The sequence below is a fragment of the Candoia aspera genome, chromosome 5 (assembly GCF_035149785.1).
Source record: "Candoia aspera isolate rCanAsp1 chromosome 5, rCanAsp1.hap2, whole genome shotgun sequence".
Lineage (NCBI taxonomy): Eukaryota > Metazoa > Chordata > Lepidosauria > Squamata > Boidae > Candoia > Candoia aspera.
The window spans coordinates 30,395,008-30,417,996 of record NC_086157.1 but is presented as its reverse complement, the minus strand read 5'-3'; the positions used below and the strand labels follow the sequence as shown (position 1 = coordinate 30,417,996).

At 37.1% G+C, this 22,989-nt stretch overlaps 1 protein-coding gene across 5 annotated transcripts in view; it reads right to left on the bottom strand.

The window, feature by feature from the left end:
- The window catches only part of ARHGEF7 (Rho guanine nucleotide exchange factor 7), a 94,914-nt gene that overhangs the window by 47,494 nt on the left and 24,431 nt on the right, over positions 1-22,989 (bottom strand). For all 5 annotated transcript variants that reach the window (XM_063304852.1, XM_063304847.1, XM_063304848.1 and 2 more), the window contains exons 3-6: positions 12,678-12,762; positions 10,145-10,275; positions 9,108-9,309; positions 7,075-7,163 (exon numbers count right to left, since the gene is read on the bottom strand). In XM_063304852.1, the coding sequence (XP_063160922.1) occupies positions 7,075-7,163; positions 9,108-9,309; positions 10,145-10,275; positions 12,678-12,762 (507 nt within the window). The remainder of the gene's footprint in view (positions 1-7,074; positions 7,164-9,107; positions 9,310-10,144; positions 10,276-12,677; positions 12,763-22,989) is intronic.

The following is a 22,989-nucleotide window of genomic DNA, read 5'->3' as shown; positions in this document are numbered from 1 at the left end:
TAAAATGTCTCCATTCTGCACAAAGCACTACAAATGACAGATGTTACAAACAACCCATAAACTGAAAACAGCCAGTTTCAAAGTGCAATATGAAAAAGATTCGAATGCCACAAAAATCAGAAAGATTAGTCCATTTAAATTTTGGAAACTAAAAGGCAACAGCATACAATCAGCAAACTATTAGATTACTGGAAAGAAAGTTAGGCTAAATACCAGAAAAATCAGAAAATGGTTTCCCAATCCAAGAAGAAATTAGGCAAAAACTGACTTTTGTGGGAAGGAAAGTCTAAAACAAGGATCCACCAAACACCTGATTCAGTAAGATTTTTAAATACTACAGATATTACCAATAAAGGTATGCTGCTGATATACACTGTGTTGTGTGTTATATTTGCACAGATCAAGTTGCTGTTTAGAGACATTAATCATAAAAATGCATTAATTTAAATATGTTTTCCATTCAACTAGATCCTTTTAAGAGTCAATAAATGAGTGTTTTTTTAAATTTAAAATAAACACAATTGCCCTACCTTGAAAAAAGATTAAACAAATGAACAACTTAATAGTGTATATAAATTAGCAAAGACAATTACATTTTAGTCAATGTAAACTGCATTCTCAAAAAAGTGCTCAATTATTTAAATCAGCTTTACATTTCTCACATTCATAAAAAACTGCTGGAAAAAAACTGTATTAATTTTAGGGTTCATACAAACATATTTTCTTCCAAAAGTAATACATGCTTATTTTTTACTTTCTCTCTGTTTTAGACAGACCACTTATTTATCTTCAGAGCAGAGGAAACTGTGAACACTATGTGACTGCAGCAGTAAAACTGCAAATACATTAGTACAGTACATTTTACATAGCGGCACTTAATAATTTCTAATGTCCTCATCATATGTTTCTATTCCAATAATCACCTTTTTCCTCTTTCCTGTTTTCTGTACATTCTGACTGGTACAAGACCCCATAAGATTCCAAACCTTATTCTGAGAACTCCACCACCAGGTTCATGCAACTAGGTACCAAATATGGATTGCTTTCACAGACAATGGTAACCTTTAACAATGTGAAATATAAATGAAAAGCACAGAGAATCAATTCATCCAGTGTGAGCGACCCAGTCAGAAGGCACAGAAAAGAAGTACATCAAAAGTTCATTCACACAAAGCCTAGCTATTTTCCCTAAAGCAAAAGCTCTCACTACAGCATTGCTTTAAAACTGAATTCTTTAAAGGAGTCTTCCACTGTTAGGTATACAGAAAGAGATCTATTTCACAAAAACATGAAATATAAAATTGTTGTTTATTCGTTTAGTCGCTTCCGACTCTTCGTGACTTCATGGACCAGCCCACGCCAGAGCTTCCTGTCGGTCGTCAACATCCCCAGCTCCCTCAGGGACGAGTCCGTCACCTCTAGAATATCATCCATCCATCTTGCCCTTGGTCGGCCCCTCTTCCTTTTGCCTTCCACTCTCCCTAGCATCAGCATCTTCTCCAGGGTGTCTTGTCTTCTCATTATGTGGCCAAAGTATTTCAGTTTTGCCTTTAATATCATTCCCTCAAGTGAGCAGTCTGGCTTTATTTCCTGGAGGATGGACTGGTTTGATCTTCTTGCAGTCCAAGGCACTCTCAGAATTTTCCTCCAACACCACAGTTCAAAAGCATCAATCTTCCTTCGCTCAGCCTTCCTTATGGTCCAGCTCTCGCAGCCATATGTTACTACAGGGAACACCATTGCTTTAACTATGCGGGCCTTTGTTGTCAGTGTGATGTCTCTGCTCTTAACTATTTTATCGAGATTTGTCATTGCTCTTCTCCCAAGGATTAAGCGTCTTCTGATTTCCTGACTGCAGTCAGCATCTGCAGTAATCTTTGCACCTAGGAATACAAAGTCTTTCACTGCTTCTACATTTTCTCCCTCTATTTGCCAGTTATCAATCAAGCTGGTTGCCATAATCTTGGTTTTTTTGAGGTTTAGCTGCAAGCCAGCTTTTGCACTTTCTTCTTTCACCTTCATCATAAGGCTCCTCAGTTCCTCTTCACTTTCAGCCATCAAAGTGGTATCATCTGCATATCTGAGATTGTTAATGTTTCTTCCAGAGATTTTAACTCCAGCCTTGGATTCCTCAAGACCAGCTTGTCGCATGATGTGTTCTGCATACAAGTTGAATAGGTAGGGTGAGAGTATACAGCCCTGCCGTACTCCTTTCCCAATCTTAAACCAGTCCGTTGTTCCGTGGTCTGTTCTGACTGTTGCTACTTGGTCGTTATACAGATTCTTCAGGAGGCAGACAAGATGACTTGGTATCCCCATACCACTAAGAACTTGCCACAATTTGTTATGGTCCACACAGTCAAAGGCTTTAGAATAGTCAATAAAACAGAAATAGATGTTTTTCTGAAACTCCCTGGCTTTTTCCATTATCCAGCGGATATTGGCAATTTGGTCTCTAGTTCCTCTGCCTTTTCTAAACCCAGCCTGTACATCTGGCAATTCTCGCTCCATGAACTGCTGAAGTCTACCTTGCAGGATCTTGAGCATTACCTTACTGGCATGTGAAATGAGTGCCACTGTTCGATAGTTTGAACATTCTTTAGTGTTTCCCTTTTTTGGTATGGGGATATAAGTTGATTTTTTCCAATCTGATGGCCATTCTTGTGTTTTCCAAATTTGCTGGCATATAGCATGCATTACCTTGACAGCATCATCTTGCAAGATTTTGAACAGTTCAGCTGGGATGCCGTCTTCTCCTGCTGCCTTGTTATTAGCAATGCTTCTTAAGGCCCACTCAACCTCACTCTTCAGGATGTCTGGCTCTAGCTCACTGACCACACTGTCAAAGCTATCCCCGATATTGTTATCCTTCCTATACAGGTCTTCTGTATATTCTTGCCACCTTTTCTTGATCTCTTCTTCTTCTGTTAGGTCCTTGCCATCTTTGTTTTTGATCATACCCATTTTGGCCTGGAATTTACCTCCAATGTTTCTAATTTTCTGGAAGAGGTCTCTTGTCCTTCCTATTCTATTGTCTTCTTCCACTTCCGCGCATTGCTTGTTTAAAAATAATTCCTTATCTCTTCTGGCTAACCTCTGGAATTTTGCATTTAATTGGGCATATCTCCCCCTATCGCTGTTGCCTTTTGCTTTCCTTCTTTCTTGGGCTACTTCTAGTGTCTCAGCAGACAGCCATTTTGCCTTCTTGGTTTTCTCTTTCTTTGGGATGTATTTTGTTGCCGCCTCCTGAACAATGCTGCCAACTTCTGTCCAGAGTTCTTCCGGGACCCTATCTACTAAGTCCAGTCCCTTAAATCTATTCTTCACCTCCACTGCATATTCCTGAGGAATATTCGTGAGCTCATATCTAGCTGATCTGTGGGTCTTCCCTAATCTCTTTAGTCTGATCCTAAATTGTGCAAGAAGAAGTTCATGGTCTGAACTACAGTCAGCTCCAGGCCTAGTTTTTACCGACTGTACAGATGTCCGCCACCTTTGGCTGCAAAGGATGTAATCAATCTGATTTCGGTGTTGTCCATCTGGTGAAGTCCATGTGTAAAGCCGTCTCTTAGGTTGTTGGAAGAGAGTGTTTGTTATGCAGAGTGAATTGTCTTGGCAAAATTCTATCAGCCTATGTCCTGCTTCGTTTTGTTCTCCCAGGCCATACTTACCTGTAATTCGAGGTGTCATTTGACTGCCCACCTTAGCATTCCAGTCTCCTGTGATGAAAATAACATCTCTTTTAGGCGTGTTGTCCAGTAGGTGCTGCAGATCCTCATAGAACTGCTCTACTTCAGCTTCTTCAGCATTTGTGGTTGGGGCGTATATTTGGATCACTGTGATGTTAGATGGCTTGCCCTGAATTCGAATTGAGATCATTCTGTCGTTTTTGGGGTTGTATCCAAGCACTGCTTTAGCCACTTTACTATTAATTATGAAGGCTACTCCATTTCTTCTGTGGTCCTCTTGTCCACAGTAGTAGATCTGGTGGTCATTTGATGTGAAGTGGCCCATTCCAGTCCATTTCAGTTCACTGACGCCCAGAATGTCTATCTTTAATCTTGACATCTCACCAATAACTACATCCAATTTGCCCTGGCTCATAGATCTTACATTCCAGGTTCCAATGGTGTGTTGATCCTTAGAACATCGGATTCGCCGTTCACCATCAGCACCGTCGGCCGCTAACCGTCCTTTCGGCTTTGAGCTAGCTGCGTCATCACGACTGGGGCTAGTTGAGCTCATCCTCTGTTCCTCCCCAGTAGCATTTTGACCATCTTCCGACCTGGGGGTCTCATCTTCCGATGGTATACCGACATATCTCTGGTTGTACTGATCCATTTAATTTTCACGGCAAGAATACTGGGGTGGGTTGCCATTACCTTCCCCAGGGATCGCATTTAGTCTGACCTCTCTGTCATGACCTTCCCGTCTTGGGTGGCCCTTCACGGTTTAGCTCATGGCATCATTGAGGTGCTCAAGCTCCAGCACCACGACAAGGTAACGATCCTTTGCGGAGGAAATATAAAATATATTCCTTAAAAATGAAATTAAATTTGTCATGTCACATATTTGGGAACTATTGCTGAAAACAATGCTGCATGATTTTTCCTCCCTCTATACATACTGCATATATGTTTCCACTCATGAATTAGAGCAATCTTTTAAAAATTCTAGTTTATACAGAATTGTATAGAATGATTTAAACCAAAGATCCATTATCTTTTTGGACTTGTGAGCACATTTCACATTTTGAAATAACCCAATGCAGAATTCAACTTTAGAGCTTTATATCCAGTTTATTTAACATTAATCTAGTTGATATTAGCATACCAGTTTCAAAAAAAGAAGCTAGAAGAATAATTATTGTATATCCAAAGCCATTAACCCATTACAATCTTAATTCTGGGCCACTGGCCACTGCACCCTCTGTTTTAGCTCTTTAAGAGACTTCAAAGAGAATGTCTAGATGAGTTTTAGCTTTCTGGAAGAGATCATCTAAGCACAAGCAAGCAAGTCTCCTGAATGTGAAACACCTGCTATGGATTTTGATGCACAATCTGCCATATGGCAAAAAGCATTAATTTGTTATTTTGTCAATCACATGGTCTCATTCTAAAAGGCTGTCATGAGATTTTACTATGCTACAGCAGATGTTCAAGAAAGATAATTATTTTCTCCTATGAGAAATGTGGTATGAGTACTATAACCTGGTGTTTAGCCATCGCAAAAGAGGACACGGTGATTAAACCGTTAAATACAGACTATCTGTTTTTATCTGTCTATGACTACCAGTTCATCTTTCTTCTGTTTTAAGATTATACAGTTGGAGGCTAGGTGATGAAATAAAAACCCTTTATCCTTGCAAAGCTTTCTAATTTTGGATAAGTGGCAAAGATGGTAAATTTTGCTATGGTTTTGTCACATTCTGAAATAAGGCTAGAAATGCAAAAATAGTTATAGACAATTCTTAGTGAACCATCTCGACCTTCAACTAGCAGAAAAAGATGGTGCTAAGAAAATGGAAAACTGTGTTACATCAGACATGGGGTATCCTGATTATCAACCAGCCTATCCAGTGCATGGACCAGAACTATTACTGAAAGTTTGAATTAGAGTCAGTATAATATTCTGTTGTATCAGTGATCCCTGCTGCTGGTTCTCAGGGCATTTCTAAAATCTTTTGAGCCAGTAAGGTGAATACAGACAGGATTGTAAAGGTAGGCTTATCCTATCAGAAAAATGGGCCAAGTCTACTACTTACATCAAAGGAGTTGGCATGGAGACAGTTTTTGGGAGTGTAGGCCAAAAAAAAAAAGTCAAAAAATACTACTAAAGCAAGTGAAGTAAATCAAAGCAAAATAGTTGATGCTAATGGTATTGATACAGTAACGGCGTTATAATGGTAGCTCTGGGACTGATGGAGAATATTCAAGAGGTAAAACAGCTAATATAGCTCTGGGTATGTCCTATGGTGCCAGTTTAGCAGTGCTGGGCTTTTAGGATAGTTTAAATGCAATATTCGATATGTATCAACAGCTACCCATCGTTTTTTCATGTTGATATCTATTTGTTGTATCCACCCTCAGCATTGTTCAAAATGGACTCAATACTGTAAGTATTAGAACTGACAGACAGTATGCAGAGATGGAGGCAATCAATCAAGACCGTATGTGAAGCTCAGGCTCTGCAACTAATAGGAAAATGTTGGGGAACTTTGTAATGCAGGTAGTAGTTGGTGTGGGCATCTGCAAATTCAACCTTGACTGCAACTTTAAGGTCCCATTCACAGAAGAATGAAGGAGATCTTGAAGGGTAATAGCAGGGAGTCAGCTCAGTGAATATTTGGCCAAAAAAGCAGGAATCAGAGATACAGGGAGTCACTCCCAGAGAAAGTGACTTCCAGAGTGAAGCCTCCAGGGCCATTAACCGAAGATGAAAGAGAACTCACAGATGTAAATGACAAGCAATAAAAATGGAAAATACAGTCAGAAAGCAGAGAAGAACCAACTAAAAAAAAGGCATGGGTCGTAAGACTAATTTCAGAATGAGGAACAAATAAAGTTTACGCAAGGCAGTAAATTCAGCACTCAGATGAGAACTTATCTGGAATACAAAGGTGCTCTCTGAAGTAGAGCAGGTCTACTTCCAGCCACTCCCCTATAAAATACTCCTGACCAGGCTCCTGCACAGACATCAAACCCATCTGATACAAGAGACAACAAGGAAATATGGGCCTCCCAACCATGGATATAAGCATGCAAGATATTATTCGGCATCAGCCTTCAGTATTTAGGTTATAATCTTTAAGGCAGGTTTACACATGACCTGTAGAATACACAAAGAGGAGATGGAAATGGGTGCCAAGGCTTCTAGACTGCAAAAACAGATGACAGATGAAATCTCTGTGACTTGGCTGACCACAAAATAGGCATGACTGGTTTTTAAATTGACTCTTGTTTTAAACTGTTTAGCTCATGCAAATCAATATCCTTTGGAAAAATGCATCAGCTTCAATGGTACAAGCGTAAACAAAAAGCAACTGTTAAATAAGATTTATATAAAATCACTCACCACATTGTAATAGCTTTTGCTAATAGCAGATGTATCAAACCCTTTTGGAGGACTTTTCAGGCTTCCTGATTTGGGAGAGACAGGTTTTTCTGAAACAAAGATTATTTCAGCAATAAAATATAATTTCACATCTTAAAATGTGATACTCAAACAATGCACTTAAGACAATACAAAATACTTTTCCAATAAGATGCAATAAAAGCCAGGAAATTTTTATTTAACCTGTTTCTCATTATATTCCATCCAGAAAAAATGGGTTCTCAGTTGAAATATAATAGGAAGCTATAGTTAATTGAAGTAGCAAAGAGGAAAGAGTCATGTATATAGGCATAAAACTTTTCCCTAGTTTATCTTATTTGCTCAAGGCATGGTTGTCTGAAAAAATTACTCAGGTCAATTCAGCAAAACACAATTTCAAAAACCCAAACTTTACATGACAAAGCACACAAGTATTTGGTGATTAAAAACAACATACTTGTCATATTACACAAGGGATACAAATGTATAAAAGTCACTACCAAAAGAACTTCCACTTAAAAGACAAAAGTACCTGTTATCAATTAAACTACTTACAATGGTCTTTTTATATTTGCAAGAACCAATGCCCCTACAAAATGCATTATGCCTCCTCCCCCTGATAAACAAAAACTTGCAATTGTAATTCTTCCAGTTTTTAGGTCTCATTATATAGTTATTCAAGAGATCTAATGTCCTAACAGTCAGGAACCATGCTGAGACAAGGAATAGGTCTCTAGTGTTTTATTACTGCTACATTAGACAGAAAATCCTAACAAACTGAAGAAGCGTGGGAAAACCCAGACAGACAAACCCCAAAAGTCAAGGTGGGTCTGTTCTGTGTCTCCTTGAATAGCTGCTCAACTCCTCACTACTACGCATGCGTTTTCCCCCCTGGAGAGGGGCCCCCTCCTGCTCACCATCAGTGCTCATGACATCTAATATTGTTTTTTTTTAATTAAAGAAATGTCCCCCATTCCACATAGAATACACCACTATCTTCAGAACTACAAAACTGATTGTGAAGAGTTGTACAATGCATATAAACAAAAACTACAATAAAAAAGAAACAGCAGCCAAATGTAAAACCTCAAATAATAAAATAACCAACCAGACCTCACCAAATACCCAACCACACAATCTTCTCTTGTGTGTATGTTGGGGGTCCATTAGAGTGGTTTTTATATTCTCCCCTATAGGAAATTGATTGCAGACCCCACTCCTATCTTGTAACCAGGCTGTTAGATAAGTTGCTTGACTTTTTTGTCTTCCTAGCTTACCTATTTTGACTGACCTCACCTACCATCACAATGCGGTGAATGCTCCCACACAGCAGTCATTTTGTGCTAGTGCAACAACACTTTCTCAAAATTCCTAATGTGTCCTCTGGTCAGGTATATTATTTATACAGGATATATATGCAATGCAGTACATGTGTGTGTTACATTGCAACGCAGTGTCAAAGCTAATGCCATGCTGTGCCATGTGTACCAAGGCAGATAAATCCAGATACATTATTAATATAAATTAATATTACCCCACCCTACTGGTATTTCAAATGGCCCTAAAGACTTGGCTCTTCTCCCAGGCTTTTGGTGAGGACAACTGACGCCCCTTTCTTTATTCCTCACTTCTGGTGTTTTCTTTGTCATTGTTGTTCTTTTGTCCTGTGCTGTTTTTGTCTTTTTTGTATTGTTCTTTGTTTTTAAATGTTTCTAACAATTGTAAACCAACCAGGGTCACCTGAAGTTGGGTGGCATATAAATTTAATATCAAAGGGGGTGGGGATGTAGTGGGTTTTATATTTGGGGTCTTATTTCTATAAGCCACCCTGGAGTCACTATGAGTTGGGTGGCCATATACATTTCTCAAATACACAACTAACTAAATAAATAAAATATTTGTCCATTGGAGTTGGGTGGGCTAATAAATTCAGATAAATAAACTATACATTTTATATCTAAATAGTTACCAACTTTATTTAAGGTTACTGAGAAAGGCAGATTCTTGAAACTCACCACTGGATTTTACTTCTCGCACATAATTGCTGGGAAACCATCCTGTTTTGCCATTGTGAGTTCCTTCCCACCAGCCTCCTTCTTCTACTCTTGTAACATGGATAATATCTCCTTTTGTAAAAGAAAGTTCATCTTCATTTGTCTGTTGAAAATTAAATTTAGCTCTTACCACTAGTTGGTGGTTGCTGTTATCTGTCATATCCTAGAAATGATGAGACCAGTGAAATAACAAAGTTTTAGGTACTTCCAAAAGAACAAAATATTTAGATAAAAAATTAACTTAATGAGTTGTAAGGAAAAGCTAACATACTTCCTTCTTCAACCTACATGCATATGTGATTCTATAATTTTAAAAAATTACACCATCAGCCTTTCAAATGTATATGATCCTAAGCACTTGCTGCTTTAATAACATTAACTGCATTACAACTGGTATTAGAGTTCTAAATTGTACAGCAGGGCAAATCAAGCTGATAATTATTTGAACAATGCGTATCAAGCAGTTTATATATACACATTTGGGTATAGAACTGTTGCTGGCCTGAACTGGAATAACTTCAGTTGCAGCTGAACCTGAATTGGAACAGAACCAACCAATATTCCACTGGTAAATTGGTATATTTAAGACTGTTTTAACACATTAAGCAGAGGTGTGTGTGTGTGTGTGTGTGTGAAGGCTTAGGCTGATGAACAGTAGCTCATAATGAACAAGGTGGAATTAAAATTGTCACGGCCTACAATAAAGAAGTTCTAGGACTCTCTGGCTATACTCCAACACAGCTAAGGACACTGAAGCTCATTAATTTTAAGCACACATTAATATACTGGAGTGTTGACTGTAATCCATTTCAATGCAGCATCTGGAAGGAGATATTGCTTCTCATTGTGTCTCAAAAAACCAAGAAAACAATGTAAAAATCTTGGACACTTACCTTAGGTGAGAAGCAAACTATCAGCTATGAATCTGAGTCAAGCTTTTCACTTTGCAGCTCTAATTAAGGAAAATAAAAAGCTATTAAAAATGTGTTAATACTTACCAGGCTTCTGTACTGGCCTTGAAAAAGTTTTGAAGTTCTACTGTGTAAAGACTGGGATCCCAAGGAATCAAAAGACTTTATCCGGTGAGATGATGGCCTTGCACACACAGAATCACTCCCTAAACCAATATCTGAAAAAAAAATTGGCACATATGCATGTACATAACATTTAATTTTTTACCTATTGCTTTATGTGTAATGTTATATTTATTTTTAGGAAATAACAGTATATTTACATAGATATAGGCTCATTTAAATTTAGTCATCATTCCCCAAATTTGTAAATTGGAAGTCCTTCATCGAGATTCACTGCAACCCAAAGTGCACTACATGCACCAGGGAAGGCACAGGATGGGAGAAGTTCTCTGTCAACTGGAGGTAATTCAACAAGTATCCAGAAAAAAGCTTCCTTTAAAAATGAAAAGCCACAACTTCCTAACTTTTCAAAAATAGTCATAATCTAACCATGGACTATGCCTGCTGCCCTTGTAAAGTTTAAGGCTGGAAGCAAAAAATACTGCAGAGAGATAACCCTGGACCCCAATGGATTTGAGAGTTTAGATGGACTTGAGCCCCCAGCTGAAAAGGTGAATAGAAGTTGGTTTCCTTATAAACTAGCTCTCTAAACCCAATTTGTCTCCCTTAAAATACCCAAGTTAGTCTGCAATGCAATTGCCTTTCACAATTCAAAGGATTACAGAAGAAACTTACTGCATATCCAAGTATGCAATGCAATCATAATAGTGCTTTTTTAAGAAAAGTCTTCCTTAATAGTGCACTCCTTCCAAATGTGTTGGTATGTTGGCTGATAATTCTGAAATGTCTTGTCTAATATCTGGAGGGCATTGGGTTCATAATAGCTACATTAAAATATACCCACCTAATTTCTCAGGTTAAATTTAAAAAAGAATGCTGCTTCTATATGTGGTTTTTCTTAAAATGGATAAGGAGCAAAAATCTAGGAAGAGCAAGGATTAGTGATACTCCAGAAGAGTAAATTACACAATTCATTATATATTTTTATTAGTCTACACCAGACTACCTCAATCCAGCAGTCTCCACATCAATCAGACTATAAATCCCATCATTCAGTCAAGACCTGAGCCAACTAAGAAGTGATGGGTCAGCTAACATATCTGGTAAAGGTAAAGGTAAAGGTTTCCCTTGACATTAAGTCCAGTCGTGTCCGACTCTAGGGGGCAGTGCTCATCTCCGTTTCAAAGCCAAAGCGTTTGTCCGTAGACACTTGCGTGGTCATGTGGCTGGCATGACTAAACGGAACACCGTTACCTGCCCGCCGAAGCAGTACCTATTAACGTACTCACATTTGCATGTTTTCGAACTGCTAGGTTGGCAGGAGCTGGGACTAGCAATGGGAGCTCACCCCGTCATGCAGATTCAAACCGCCGACCTTCTGATTGGCAAGCTCAGCAGCTCAGCGGTTTAACCCGCAGCGCCACCACGTCCCCTTAACATATCTGGTACTAAGTTGGAAAAAGCTGATCTTAATGTACAGCCTATCCTTCCCACATTCAAGCCAGCTGAACTTTCAGCCTCAATTCATTGTATGGAAAAGCACATGCTACTGAAACCAACGGGGTTTGTGTATACAAAAGAGCACTTAAATATATCAAGTAGTCTCTGAATCCATTTGCAACTTATTCTGCCTTCCCTTTGGAGGGCAAAGTTTAGAATGTTATCTACAGCTCTGGCTGCATGGAATTAGGAGGAGGCAGTAAAAGCTCAAAGTTGAAGCCACTCTCTGCTAGGGTTGAGTAGCACCCCTCTGAAAGCAAATGGGTGCTTCAGAACAGAGAAGTCACAGATGTAGCACCTTGCTGCAACTTCTGAAATCAAGGATGTCTTTCCCAGGACTGCATGGCAGCTGCAGAGTATAGCTATGTGATCCCAAGAAAAGGCATTAAAGAGTTGAAGATAGATGCTACGTTCATGCTGCCATGCGCTCTGAAGCACTTGTGTACCTTTGAATCTGAAGTGCTATGCAGCTATTAACTTCGTAGCTAGTGTTAGTGAACACAGCATCAGTACATTTGTTTTATTTTAAAAAAAGATATTCTGCTCATGCCCAGGTAGGTGGCAGCATCTAGACAACTTTGGCTGATCTCAAAAAGTTAAGCAGGGCCAGACTGGATTAGTGTTTTGATGGGAAGCCCTAGGACTACAGTTTTGACTAGAAATCAAAAAAGTCACTTTTGTATTCTTGCCAGGAAAATTATAGAAAAGTGTCCACGAAGTTATCAGGAGCTGGCTTGGCCTCAAAGGAGAACTGACTTTATGTTTTGCAGCTCACAGATCGCTGGAGAAGCAGACAGGAAGAAAAGTAATCCCAAAAGTAGAAAAGCAAATAATATAGAGTAAAATTCTGAGAAATGTAGCTGCAATTATTCAAATTTGAATCACACAAGCTGAAGGAGGAAAGAGGAAAGATTACTTAAATGCTAAATAACTGAAAACAATCAACGTCTCCCCAAAAACTATAAAAAATGTATCTATTAAATGGATTTCTATTTACCTGCTGTTACTTTATTTAGTGCAACCAAGGAACTGAGCACTTTACTGAAGTTCTGCCCTTGGTAGAGATCATTTGCATCAAAGGTCTAAAAAAAAATCATAGACTCATTAGAATCTAGAAACAAAATCAACACTTTTTTGAAAGACCTGTTAATATATTAGCTCACCTCAATGTTTACAGTTTATTTTTATATTACTTGCACATACAAAGTATTATTTTAAGCCATGGTTTGTTTTAACTACAATTTGAAGCCACACAGGCCTGATTCATACTCAAAGCTATAAAATATTATTTATAATCCAGAATGACTAGGTTCAAACACTATTCCAATCTCAGATTTAACCATCCATATTTATGATATGTCAACCAGCAATGAATTATATGGGACCTTGCAGAGCTGTAGTTATTAAGAATATTAAACTTATACTGGACAGATCTCGGCTCAAATCCCAGAAGAGGCAATTGAGTGATTCAGATCATCTTCAACCAGGAATGGGAATTTTTCCTGACTCAAGGGCTGCATTAAAATACTGCAAATGTAGGTGAGGGTAGGCCCCGATCCTACATATGCATGTAGGAAAGGCTTGATTTTTTCCCCAATGTTTTAAGTTTTTCTTTGTTTAAACAAAGAAAACACTGATAAGCTGATTTTTTTAGGCTTGCACCACATTGGTTTTCCATCATCAGATGGCAGGAAATTGTGCCATCTGTTTTCAACAGCAATAGCTAGAAGGGTTCCAAGGGTTGCAGGTAGCCTTAAGTCACAGGTTGCCCCTACGCAAAGCCATATATGATGTGGCTTGCTTGAGGTTCATTTCAAGTGTTGTACAATCACATCCTTTGTAGTTTGTAAATAACATTTCAGTGAAATCTCATTTTAAGACATGTTGTGGGGAGGGGATGTCCATTATTCATGGAAGTCCATTAATACAAAAGTATGTCATTTTGGCAATTATCATTTGTATAATGATGTCATGTGTGAATTGAGCCAACTGTGTCTTATTCAACACATTGTGATTAAGCAAACCATGGTTTAGAATGATGTGTGAATCCAGTGATCTGTCATTCTTACACACCTTGGAAGCTTATCCAAAGGATAGCATATCCCATCTAAGCTCCTTGAAGAAAGGATAAAAAATATCTTTTCACACGCGAGGCAAATAGGATTGCGATTAATGAGCAGAACTTGATGTCTGGACTGAACACCAGGCATAGCTGGCTTTCAGTTAAGGGTAGAGCAGAACTGCAGAAACTATATATTCAATCTATGTTGTTTCTCCTTCTCATTTTATCTCAGATTTTAAAAGCAAACATATGAAGCATGAGAGAAATTCAAATTTATATGTATGACAATACAACCAAGCACATAGCAAAGAACACATTTATATTTCTGTTATGTGTGTTAGTATACATATACATCTGTGGGAGGAAAACAATTAAGGCTTTGTTCCCACTTTTTAAAAAAGACATTTATATATTGGGAAGCTTACATGCTTTTCCAATCTTTGTCAATTCTAAGTGGGTTTCATACCCTGTTTCTGTAAATAGGATTAAGACAAAACGTACAGAAAGCTGAATAAAGAGTAATTAGTTACGCCTTTTATGAAGAATTTACTTACCTTTCTCCCCAGTAAAGTTCCTTACTGGGGAGAAAGATAATCATCTCACAAGAATGGACAAGCTATAAAAAAAATCTGTAAGATTAATGTTCACTGATTATGTAGAAGCTAGAAAATATCATTTTGAACTCAAAGTGCTATTTTTTAGAAAATATGAAAGTGCAAATGAAATAAAAATTACCGATGTGCCTTAAGTAAATGAAACTTTAGCAGAATTGGCAGCATATTTTGAAATATCTGCATAATGGAAACAATTAAAATGGCATTTAATAGTATTTACTTCAGTTTAAAAAATAAAGCAAAATTAAGTTAAAGAACATTATTTGTTAGGAAATGCTAGCAATACATTAAGCTTTTTGGTTTTTGAAAATACATTTTATACATACTATAAATATCAGAAAAACTAATATTTCTATTTTTTTTCATTCCTTTTAACTATTCTTAATGATAATTTGCCAATGGACACATAAATCCACTAAATTAAAAATTCTATGAGTTGAAATAGAAAGCTTATTGTACTGTACCAGGATGCATAAAATAATAGTTAATCTTATAAAATCACCCATTTCTATGGGTGTGCAGCCCCTCCCACATTTGCAACCAAATTCATTCATTTCCACATGCATAGCCTGTAATTCAAATGCTGCCTGCTTTTCAGAACATTTTAAAGCAAAATCTCTTGTAAAGAGATTTAGATATTGTCTATATAAAGAACATACAGTATATACATTCCTATTATTCCATTTCACCTCTCCATATATATACTTCATTTTAAAGGAAAGTATGTAAATAGTGTAATTTATTTTTTGTGCCTCTGCCACATCTGGTAAGCATACTCCAATTTTGCTATACCTCTAGTAAGAGGTATAACATCAAAAACAATAAAACATCAGAAATACCAAGTTTAACATCAGAAACAAACAGCCATGGCTCAAGTGAGACAAGTTTAAGCCCATTAAGTAAACATACTCAACAAAAAACTATTCTGCAGAGATTCTTCCTAAACATCTATTAAAAAAAGGAAACTTCAGTTGATTTTTTGTTAAGTATTTTTTAAAAATCCAGTTTCTGGATCCGTGTTTCAGAAACTCTTAACAGCATGATGCAAGATAAAGACAAAAAAAGTGGTGTTCTAAATCTGGAGAGACATATAAATAGAAATTTTAAATAAAATAAACTATTTAAAAGCAAAATGATGTTTCTACAACGGCAAGGGGAAAATGGATTTAAACTCACCTTCATTTTAAATTCTCACTCAGTAATAGTTCACTAAATCAGCACTAAAAAACAGGATGTTAAGGGGCTTATGTTTCCCGTCAGACTGAGACTATCTGGCATATTGGAACAAGTTGATTGGCTCACCCCAACCGAAGCATCATCCTCATCCTCATCATCTGTATTGTGCACCTAGCATGCATTACTCAACAGGAAAACAAACAGGATGATGGGTGGGGGAGGGAAGAGCAAAGTATGTATATATACTGTACTGATTATAGGGAAGTGATTTTATGACGTATCAGAATTTTTTTCATGTAGAACAGTAATCATATGAACTGTGTCAAGTATTTCAAATAACTAATACCCAAGGACTCAAGATCATACCAAGAAAGGTATCCCTTTCTTTGCATCACCAAAATTGCATTTAGAGATTAGAGAGAGAGAGAGAGAGATGCTCTTTTGCATAAATATGAACAGTAAAATTGACTCTTCCCCCCACTCCAAAAAAAAAAGAAAGAAAAGAAACACAACAACTGCACTTGCTTCTCAGGAAGCAGAGCTGGGAAGGCTCCAAAGTGCTACCTACAGATCCTTCTGGCAGTAGACCAAAAGAACTAAGTAGACTATGTGGGTAGAAACATCAATTCCTAAAATAGAGAAGTGGAACAGGCCATAATAGAAATGGCTTGTTTTCTTTTCCTTTCCCATATTTCTGAAATCTCAATTTCAAGATTGATTGCCAGCTCTAAAGTCAAATATTTTGCTCTGTTTTGGACTCATTCTTTTGGCATGCCCAATTCTATCTATCTATTATATTTTTATTACCGCCCATCTCCCCCACTCGGGGGACCTTGGGCAGTTCACAATAAAACAATTTAAAATTCAATAAAATCAGAATAATATTGACACTCTCACATCTGACACTCTCGCATCTGTCTAGAGGGCAGCAGATCCCCTACTTCTGTATGGAGTTTTAGAAAACAAGAATTCCTGTCCCTCATTTAGAACAAGAGAGGCTTTTGGTTGGTTGGTTTTTAATTTCATGGCACGTATACCCACTAGGATATTTGGGACTCCGGGAGGCTAATTTCTCACCACTTCACAACTCACAATCTCAACTGAAACCACAGAGTAGACCTTCTCTTTGGCTCATTAATAACTAATTCAGTTCTGTATGACTAGCTTGCCAGCCATTAGACAAAAACCCTAATAACAGTGATAAATATAATGCTAAATAGTTGGCCTATCATTAAGTAGAGTGAAGCACTGCCTCAAGAGGCAGATACTATGGTGTAAGGGGTGGCAGCAAGGGTTTGAGAACAGAGCTCTGCATCTCCTGTGCCAGCCTTAGCATGAAGAAGGTATTCTATCACCAGGTTTAAAATAAGAGTCTCCTGCATGTGAATCACACAACATGCTAAGCTAAAATGTAGTTTGTGGTTGAGCATATTGTATAAACCTATCCTATCATGGCTTGTTTAATAAACCATGTCTAGGGAGATAATGGCTTAGAATGATATATGAATGCAGTTAGTAAATGGTCTCTTGAAATGTAAGTGGTTAAGCCACTGTAAATAAACCTTTTCTTAATGCATAGTTTTAATAATTTTGAATGATCATTCTTGGAATAACTACAATAAATCTCATGAGTTCTCAGGTGAAATTAATTACAGTATGTTCCTTTTCCATCAAGCTTTCAACTACTTCTGGTATCTAATGGCATTAAAACAACCTGTAATAGAACATAGGAAGCATAGGACCCTATAGCAGCCTTTCTCAACTTTTTGCCCCTGGAGGAACCCTTAAAATATTTTTCAGGCCTTGGGGAACCCCTGAACATTCAGGCTCAAATATCGGCCAGAAGTTACAAATGTATTATATTTGTTTCATGGGTAGGCCTGTATATATGCATTAACAGTGTTCTTAAACTAAAAATAAAGAATGAAATTTATCTCTTTAATCTGAAGTTGCCTGAATTTGAAATATTTTTTTAAATAAATCATGACCTCCCAGAGAACCCCTAGTGACCTCTCGCAGAACCCTAGAGTTCCAGGAATCTTGGTTGAGAAATCCTGCTCTAGAGGCTATCCTGTAATGCCACAGCTCTTTTCAGTATTACAGAATGCCAGCTTTCTTGGATTCCTTGCATAGATAGTATTGAGAAGCACTGTTCTGCAGAATTCCAATTCTTCCCAGAATTGGGTTCTAAAATCTGGCATAAAGAGACTTGCCCTCTATATTAAGGCTCTCTGGGTGGAGAGTGTTGCACTATTCTATCTTGTCTCCTATGCTTTAAATCTACTGTACATCGAAGATGTTTCCATTTTTTGTTTATTTACAGTAGTGAGAAAGAACTGAAGTCCTTGAGATATTGCTGAATTGCAAACCTGAGCAACCCTAAGAGCTGCTAAAAATAGCCAAAGGACCACAGGTTTCCTATCCCTGATTTACATAAAAGACTTCTGGGTAAGATCATCTAGAGATTTAAGGTAGAGAATCATGATACATTTCCCTTATTTCTATCTAATTTTACTTGTAATAGATGGCTGGGACAGGACAAATGTGTGCATTTAACACAAGAAGAAAATGCTGTTGATAGTTCTGTCTGATCTGAGTGTAGTCATACATGCTAAATAAGGCTACAGCTGATTTGCATTTGAGTTTATTTGTTATAAAGTAAGATGGCCTGGAGTGCTTTCTATTAACAAAGGCTGTTTTGCCAACTGTATCATTTGCTAGAGGGGAAGGACTTGCCTTAATTTCTAGTCTAGAATGTTTTGATGCTTTCCGAGAGGATCTTTCTCTGGAGGAAAAAAGCTGAAAATCACAGCTTCTTTAACATGTAATGCCAGGGCAAAAAATCTAAATAGAACTTCCTTGAAATATTTCTAACTTCCATATTTTTTTTGTTAATAAATTTTATTAAGTTTCAAGAAAAGAATAAAAACCACAAAAAAAAAACCCCTACAAAGAATGAAAAAAGAACTAAAAAAATGTGAAAACACAAGAGAAAAAAAATTTCACATTTACAAAAAGATGTGGCTTCCGACTTTTAACAGCAAGGATATACAAAAATTTCCATAATCAATCTCTTACTCTCTTAAACCAAACAACCAAATTATTTCTATAAATCATTCCACTTTAACACATAATAAAAGTCACTCAGTAGTTACTCCTCCCCCTTATATTAAAATAAAGAAAAAAATTCATGTACACCTCCTAACATCTTTCTCCCCTCCAAAAGATAAAAATATTTAATTATTCCCTTCCTACCATTATTCTATACATTTCTGTCTACTATAATAAGAATCAAATTAAAAAGCACATAAGTTGTCTGCTATTATACTTAGTAGTACAACAGTTTTAATAATCCCAATCTTAACAAACCCAAAAAACAAAAACAATTCAAAATAGTAATTCCATATCTTTAAAAGGGAATAACATATATCAAATCCTTAAAGCAAACCAGATCAACCTAATACAACAGTTTTAATAATCTTAATCTTAAAAAACCCAAAAAAAGACAGTCTGAAGCAATAAATCCAAATCTTTAAAATCAAATAACTTCAATCAAACCCTTAAAGCAAACCAGATAAACATTCTTTAACACTTATCCCACTTCAAAATAAACCAGAGCATTTATATATCCCCACTATGTACACAGAGCCTTTTTTTTTCCCTCTTGAAAGAATTAGACAGCCCAGCTCCCCAAAGATTCCAGGTTCTTTTCATGGCATTCCACCAGAAAGTCCATTTCACTTGTGGCTTGCAGAATTCTCTCTCCCTTAAATTTCTCCAACTCCACTATCCAATCTTCATCCAGCATCTCAATAAAAATCCCAATGTCACTCTTAAAAGAAGCATTTCTATCGCTGTTAAATTCCACAATTTCATCCACCAAATCCCTAATCTGATGGCACATTTTAGACCTCATATTTTCCACAGTATCCTGAATATCTTGCATAAAAGCTTGATAGAAGTCAGAAGAAATTTGTTTAAAATCTTGGTGGAAGTCAGAAAGAATCTGTTTGAAATCCTCCATGTCTCACCCAGTAGATTATGGCACCTCCCAGGAGCTTAACCATCATAGTCAAAGCTATGGAAAAGTTCCAGAGTGTGTTTACACAAAGTGAAAGTAAGATAGGCAGACAGTTTCCAAGGGAAAGTGAAAAAAGAAAGCTGAATGTTCAGATCAGCTGATTCAACATGTAGGAAAATGCTAATACCTTCAAATTTAATACAAAAATAATAACAGGAAGACAATTGTTTATTCTCAATCCTCCTTTATATTTGGAAGGAAAACGGAATCCAAGACTTAAAAAAAAAATGTTTTAAAGTAATCCCAAAAATAATGATAAGCACCAAGAGAACCAGCTTCTCATTACTGTAGAAAGCCTCTCTTGGGCTATATATACTTAAATACACACACACACACAAATTGGTGATTTAGAAATGGGGTGGCCGGTCTTAGTGTCCCTTTAAGGCTACAGCACGGCTTGGAAAGTGACGGCGTCCCTGTCTCCCAGCTATCTCTTACTAGTTGAACACAAAAGCTGTTTGTGATCTTCTGGCTGCAAGCAGCCATCCGGAGGGCAGATGGGGTGATTCCAGGTGTTCTCCTTTATCTGGAGAACATTTTTGGGCTTCAGGAGAACCTGCCTGAGCCCCCCAAAAATTGCTGCATTGTCATCTCCGCCCGCTGAGCTTGTGGGCACAGCCATTCAGTCTGCCATTCCCCACCGGAAGCCCCGGAATATTTCTAACTTCCTTAGAAATATTTCAAGCACTACTGTATTCTCAAGCTTCCTTCCTTCCTTATTTATTTATTTATTTATTTATTTATTTAACATCACTGCAATTACTACTGCAATTTGACTTCAGTTATGATTAAGCACAGAAGTATATTGTATGACATTCAAGTACCCAAAAGCCACTTGAAAATTACTCAACCCTCTAACTTCACTTTGGTCTCTCTCTTGGATGAACCTATCCACCAACTAAGATCATCTTGTCCACAATCAAATGGAGATAAAAGATAGGGCTTCTCAGTGACTTAAGCTTATGGTATTCATTTTCTAATAAAACTCTTTTTTGTTTTCACTTTCAGTTTTCAGAAATTGAGTTTATTCAGTGGTTTTTTTGTTTTGTTTTGCTTTGTTTTTTTGCGGAGGTTGTTTAGGTAGTGAATTTTAACTGCGGGACACTTTTTCTGGTTTCATTGATTTATTCCTCTTTTTAACTTACATTTTTCTTTTTCCTTTTTATTATAATGTTGATAACCATATATACTGGATGTGTGCCTGGAAGGGTCAAATGACGGATATTTTCAGGCAAAGAGGAGTGAGTTTTGACAGAGCTCCCCTTAGCGTGTACAAGCCTGATCAGCTATTTAAAAAAAGTTTTACAATCTTTCTCTAAATTGTTTGTGAATCCCCAAGGGACTGCAGTGCACAGTTGCATCAGTTTGTGAACCTCTGGATTACACTTTAGGGTCACCTTACCACCTACATCAAGTTATGGACGAGAAAGAGAAATTTTGCCTCTTTCTTAATAGTCATCTAACAGCCTTTCCACCAAAATATTGCAGAGGAAATGCTAAGATCATTATAACATTAATAATTAGTACCTAAATATTCTTTTTTTCTGTTTCCATTCTGCTCTTATTCCTTTGATTTCATTTCTTTTTGTAGCGTGTAAGGTTAGAAGGCAGAACAAACTTTTTATCGATTTGCAAGCCACACTGGGGGCCCTTCCAAGTGAAGTGCTGGCATACTTTGAACACATAATTTCAGAGTTTCCAGCTGGCACATTTATAAACCTATTCCTACTGGCTTATTTAAGCAAGGAAACTTTTTAGATTTTAAGTCAAGTAAGGGTCTAAAACTTTTATTACCATCTCTCCACATCCCTAATCACAAATTCCAATTACCTTGGCTCACTTTTAGAGCACATAGGAAAAACTAATTAGTTTTTATAAAAATAGGTGCCATGTGTACCAAACTTTTTTGAGCAGGTAACCACATTTGGAACAGAAGGATCACGTTGTGAACACTCTTTCAGAAGTGTTCAGAATTACTATTGGGGGCCTTCCCATTCACAAATGACACCAGTGCAACCACTCACAAAACACCAATTTACCAGAATGCTACTTAGCATCCTAGCTTCCCAGAGGATGCTCCACAGACCCCACTTTATCTTTGTGCTTTTACTGGACAGGTCAGTACACTTCTAAAAAAAGCAACCACCCATTTTTATTTTCTAAGAATTCCCAGGGGCAGTCTTGGAAATAAAGATGATGCTAGAGGCTGACACTTCCCTTTGTTACATGCCAGCTTCACTTTGTTTGCTTAACTATTTTTTGTTTTTTTAATGTAAACAGTCAGACATAGAAGACAGCCTAGCGGCACCAAAGAAAACATCTACAGGCACACAGCACTCCAGATATAAGCATGATCACTCACATAAAAATATGCAATTCTAGGTCAATTTCTTAAATCACTGGCTACTGAATAAACAACTGCCAGGGTTGGCCCAAGACGCTAAGCCATACAGTTCTGCTTTCTACCCCCAATGGTTGAGCTCACACACTGTGCTAAAATAAAACTAAACAAAAGCATGTGTGAAAATAAATGGAACGCTTAGTAAATGTTTCAATCCCAAGAAGAAAATAAAACAAGGATGTATGAGATCTCCTTGATTGTTTAATGCATTTTATGGATACTTGTGTAATAAATATTATGGTGACATAACAGATTATGTATGTTCAAACAAAAATGTATATTTCCTTTTTCATGCAGATGCTATACTGCTGCTGGCTAAGAACCCATATGATTTACAACAAACATCAGATACACAGTATAATAAAACAAGGAGTATGGATCTAAAAATCAATGTATCAAAGCTCAAGGTTATAGTTTGAAAGAGGAAAGACAGTGAATGACTTCAAGTTAAACATAAATGATGAAAAATTAAATATATCACATTAATGTGATTAATCATAGAAAAGGGATGAAGAACAAATTGCAAAGTGTATCTATGAAGGAAGAGAAAATGGGTTGAGAGGACAGAAAAGACCAAGAAAGGAGTGGTTAGAGAGAGATGATGAGATCCCCAAAAGAAAGAGGTGAGAAGTTTAAAGAACAAAAGGCAACATATAAAGCAGAGTTCATATATTGTGTTTGCAAGAATAGAAAGCAATGGAGAAAGAGAGATCACAGAAACATAGATGCAGTGAATAGTGTTGGTAACTAAATTTAGTTAGATTTCTTCTTTTATCGCCTGCATTTAATTTCTTTTCCTTATTATTTGGGGGGGGGGGTGTTGTTCTTTGCATATCTATACCAAAAGGACATAGTAGATTTGCATGTGTGAAATTTCCAAGACAGATTCTAAGATGAGTAGTTTTGTAAGTTATATGAGACAACAAATGTACATATGGATGTACATATGCCACTTGGATTTTATATCTATTTTAT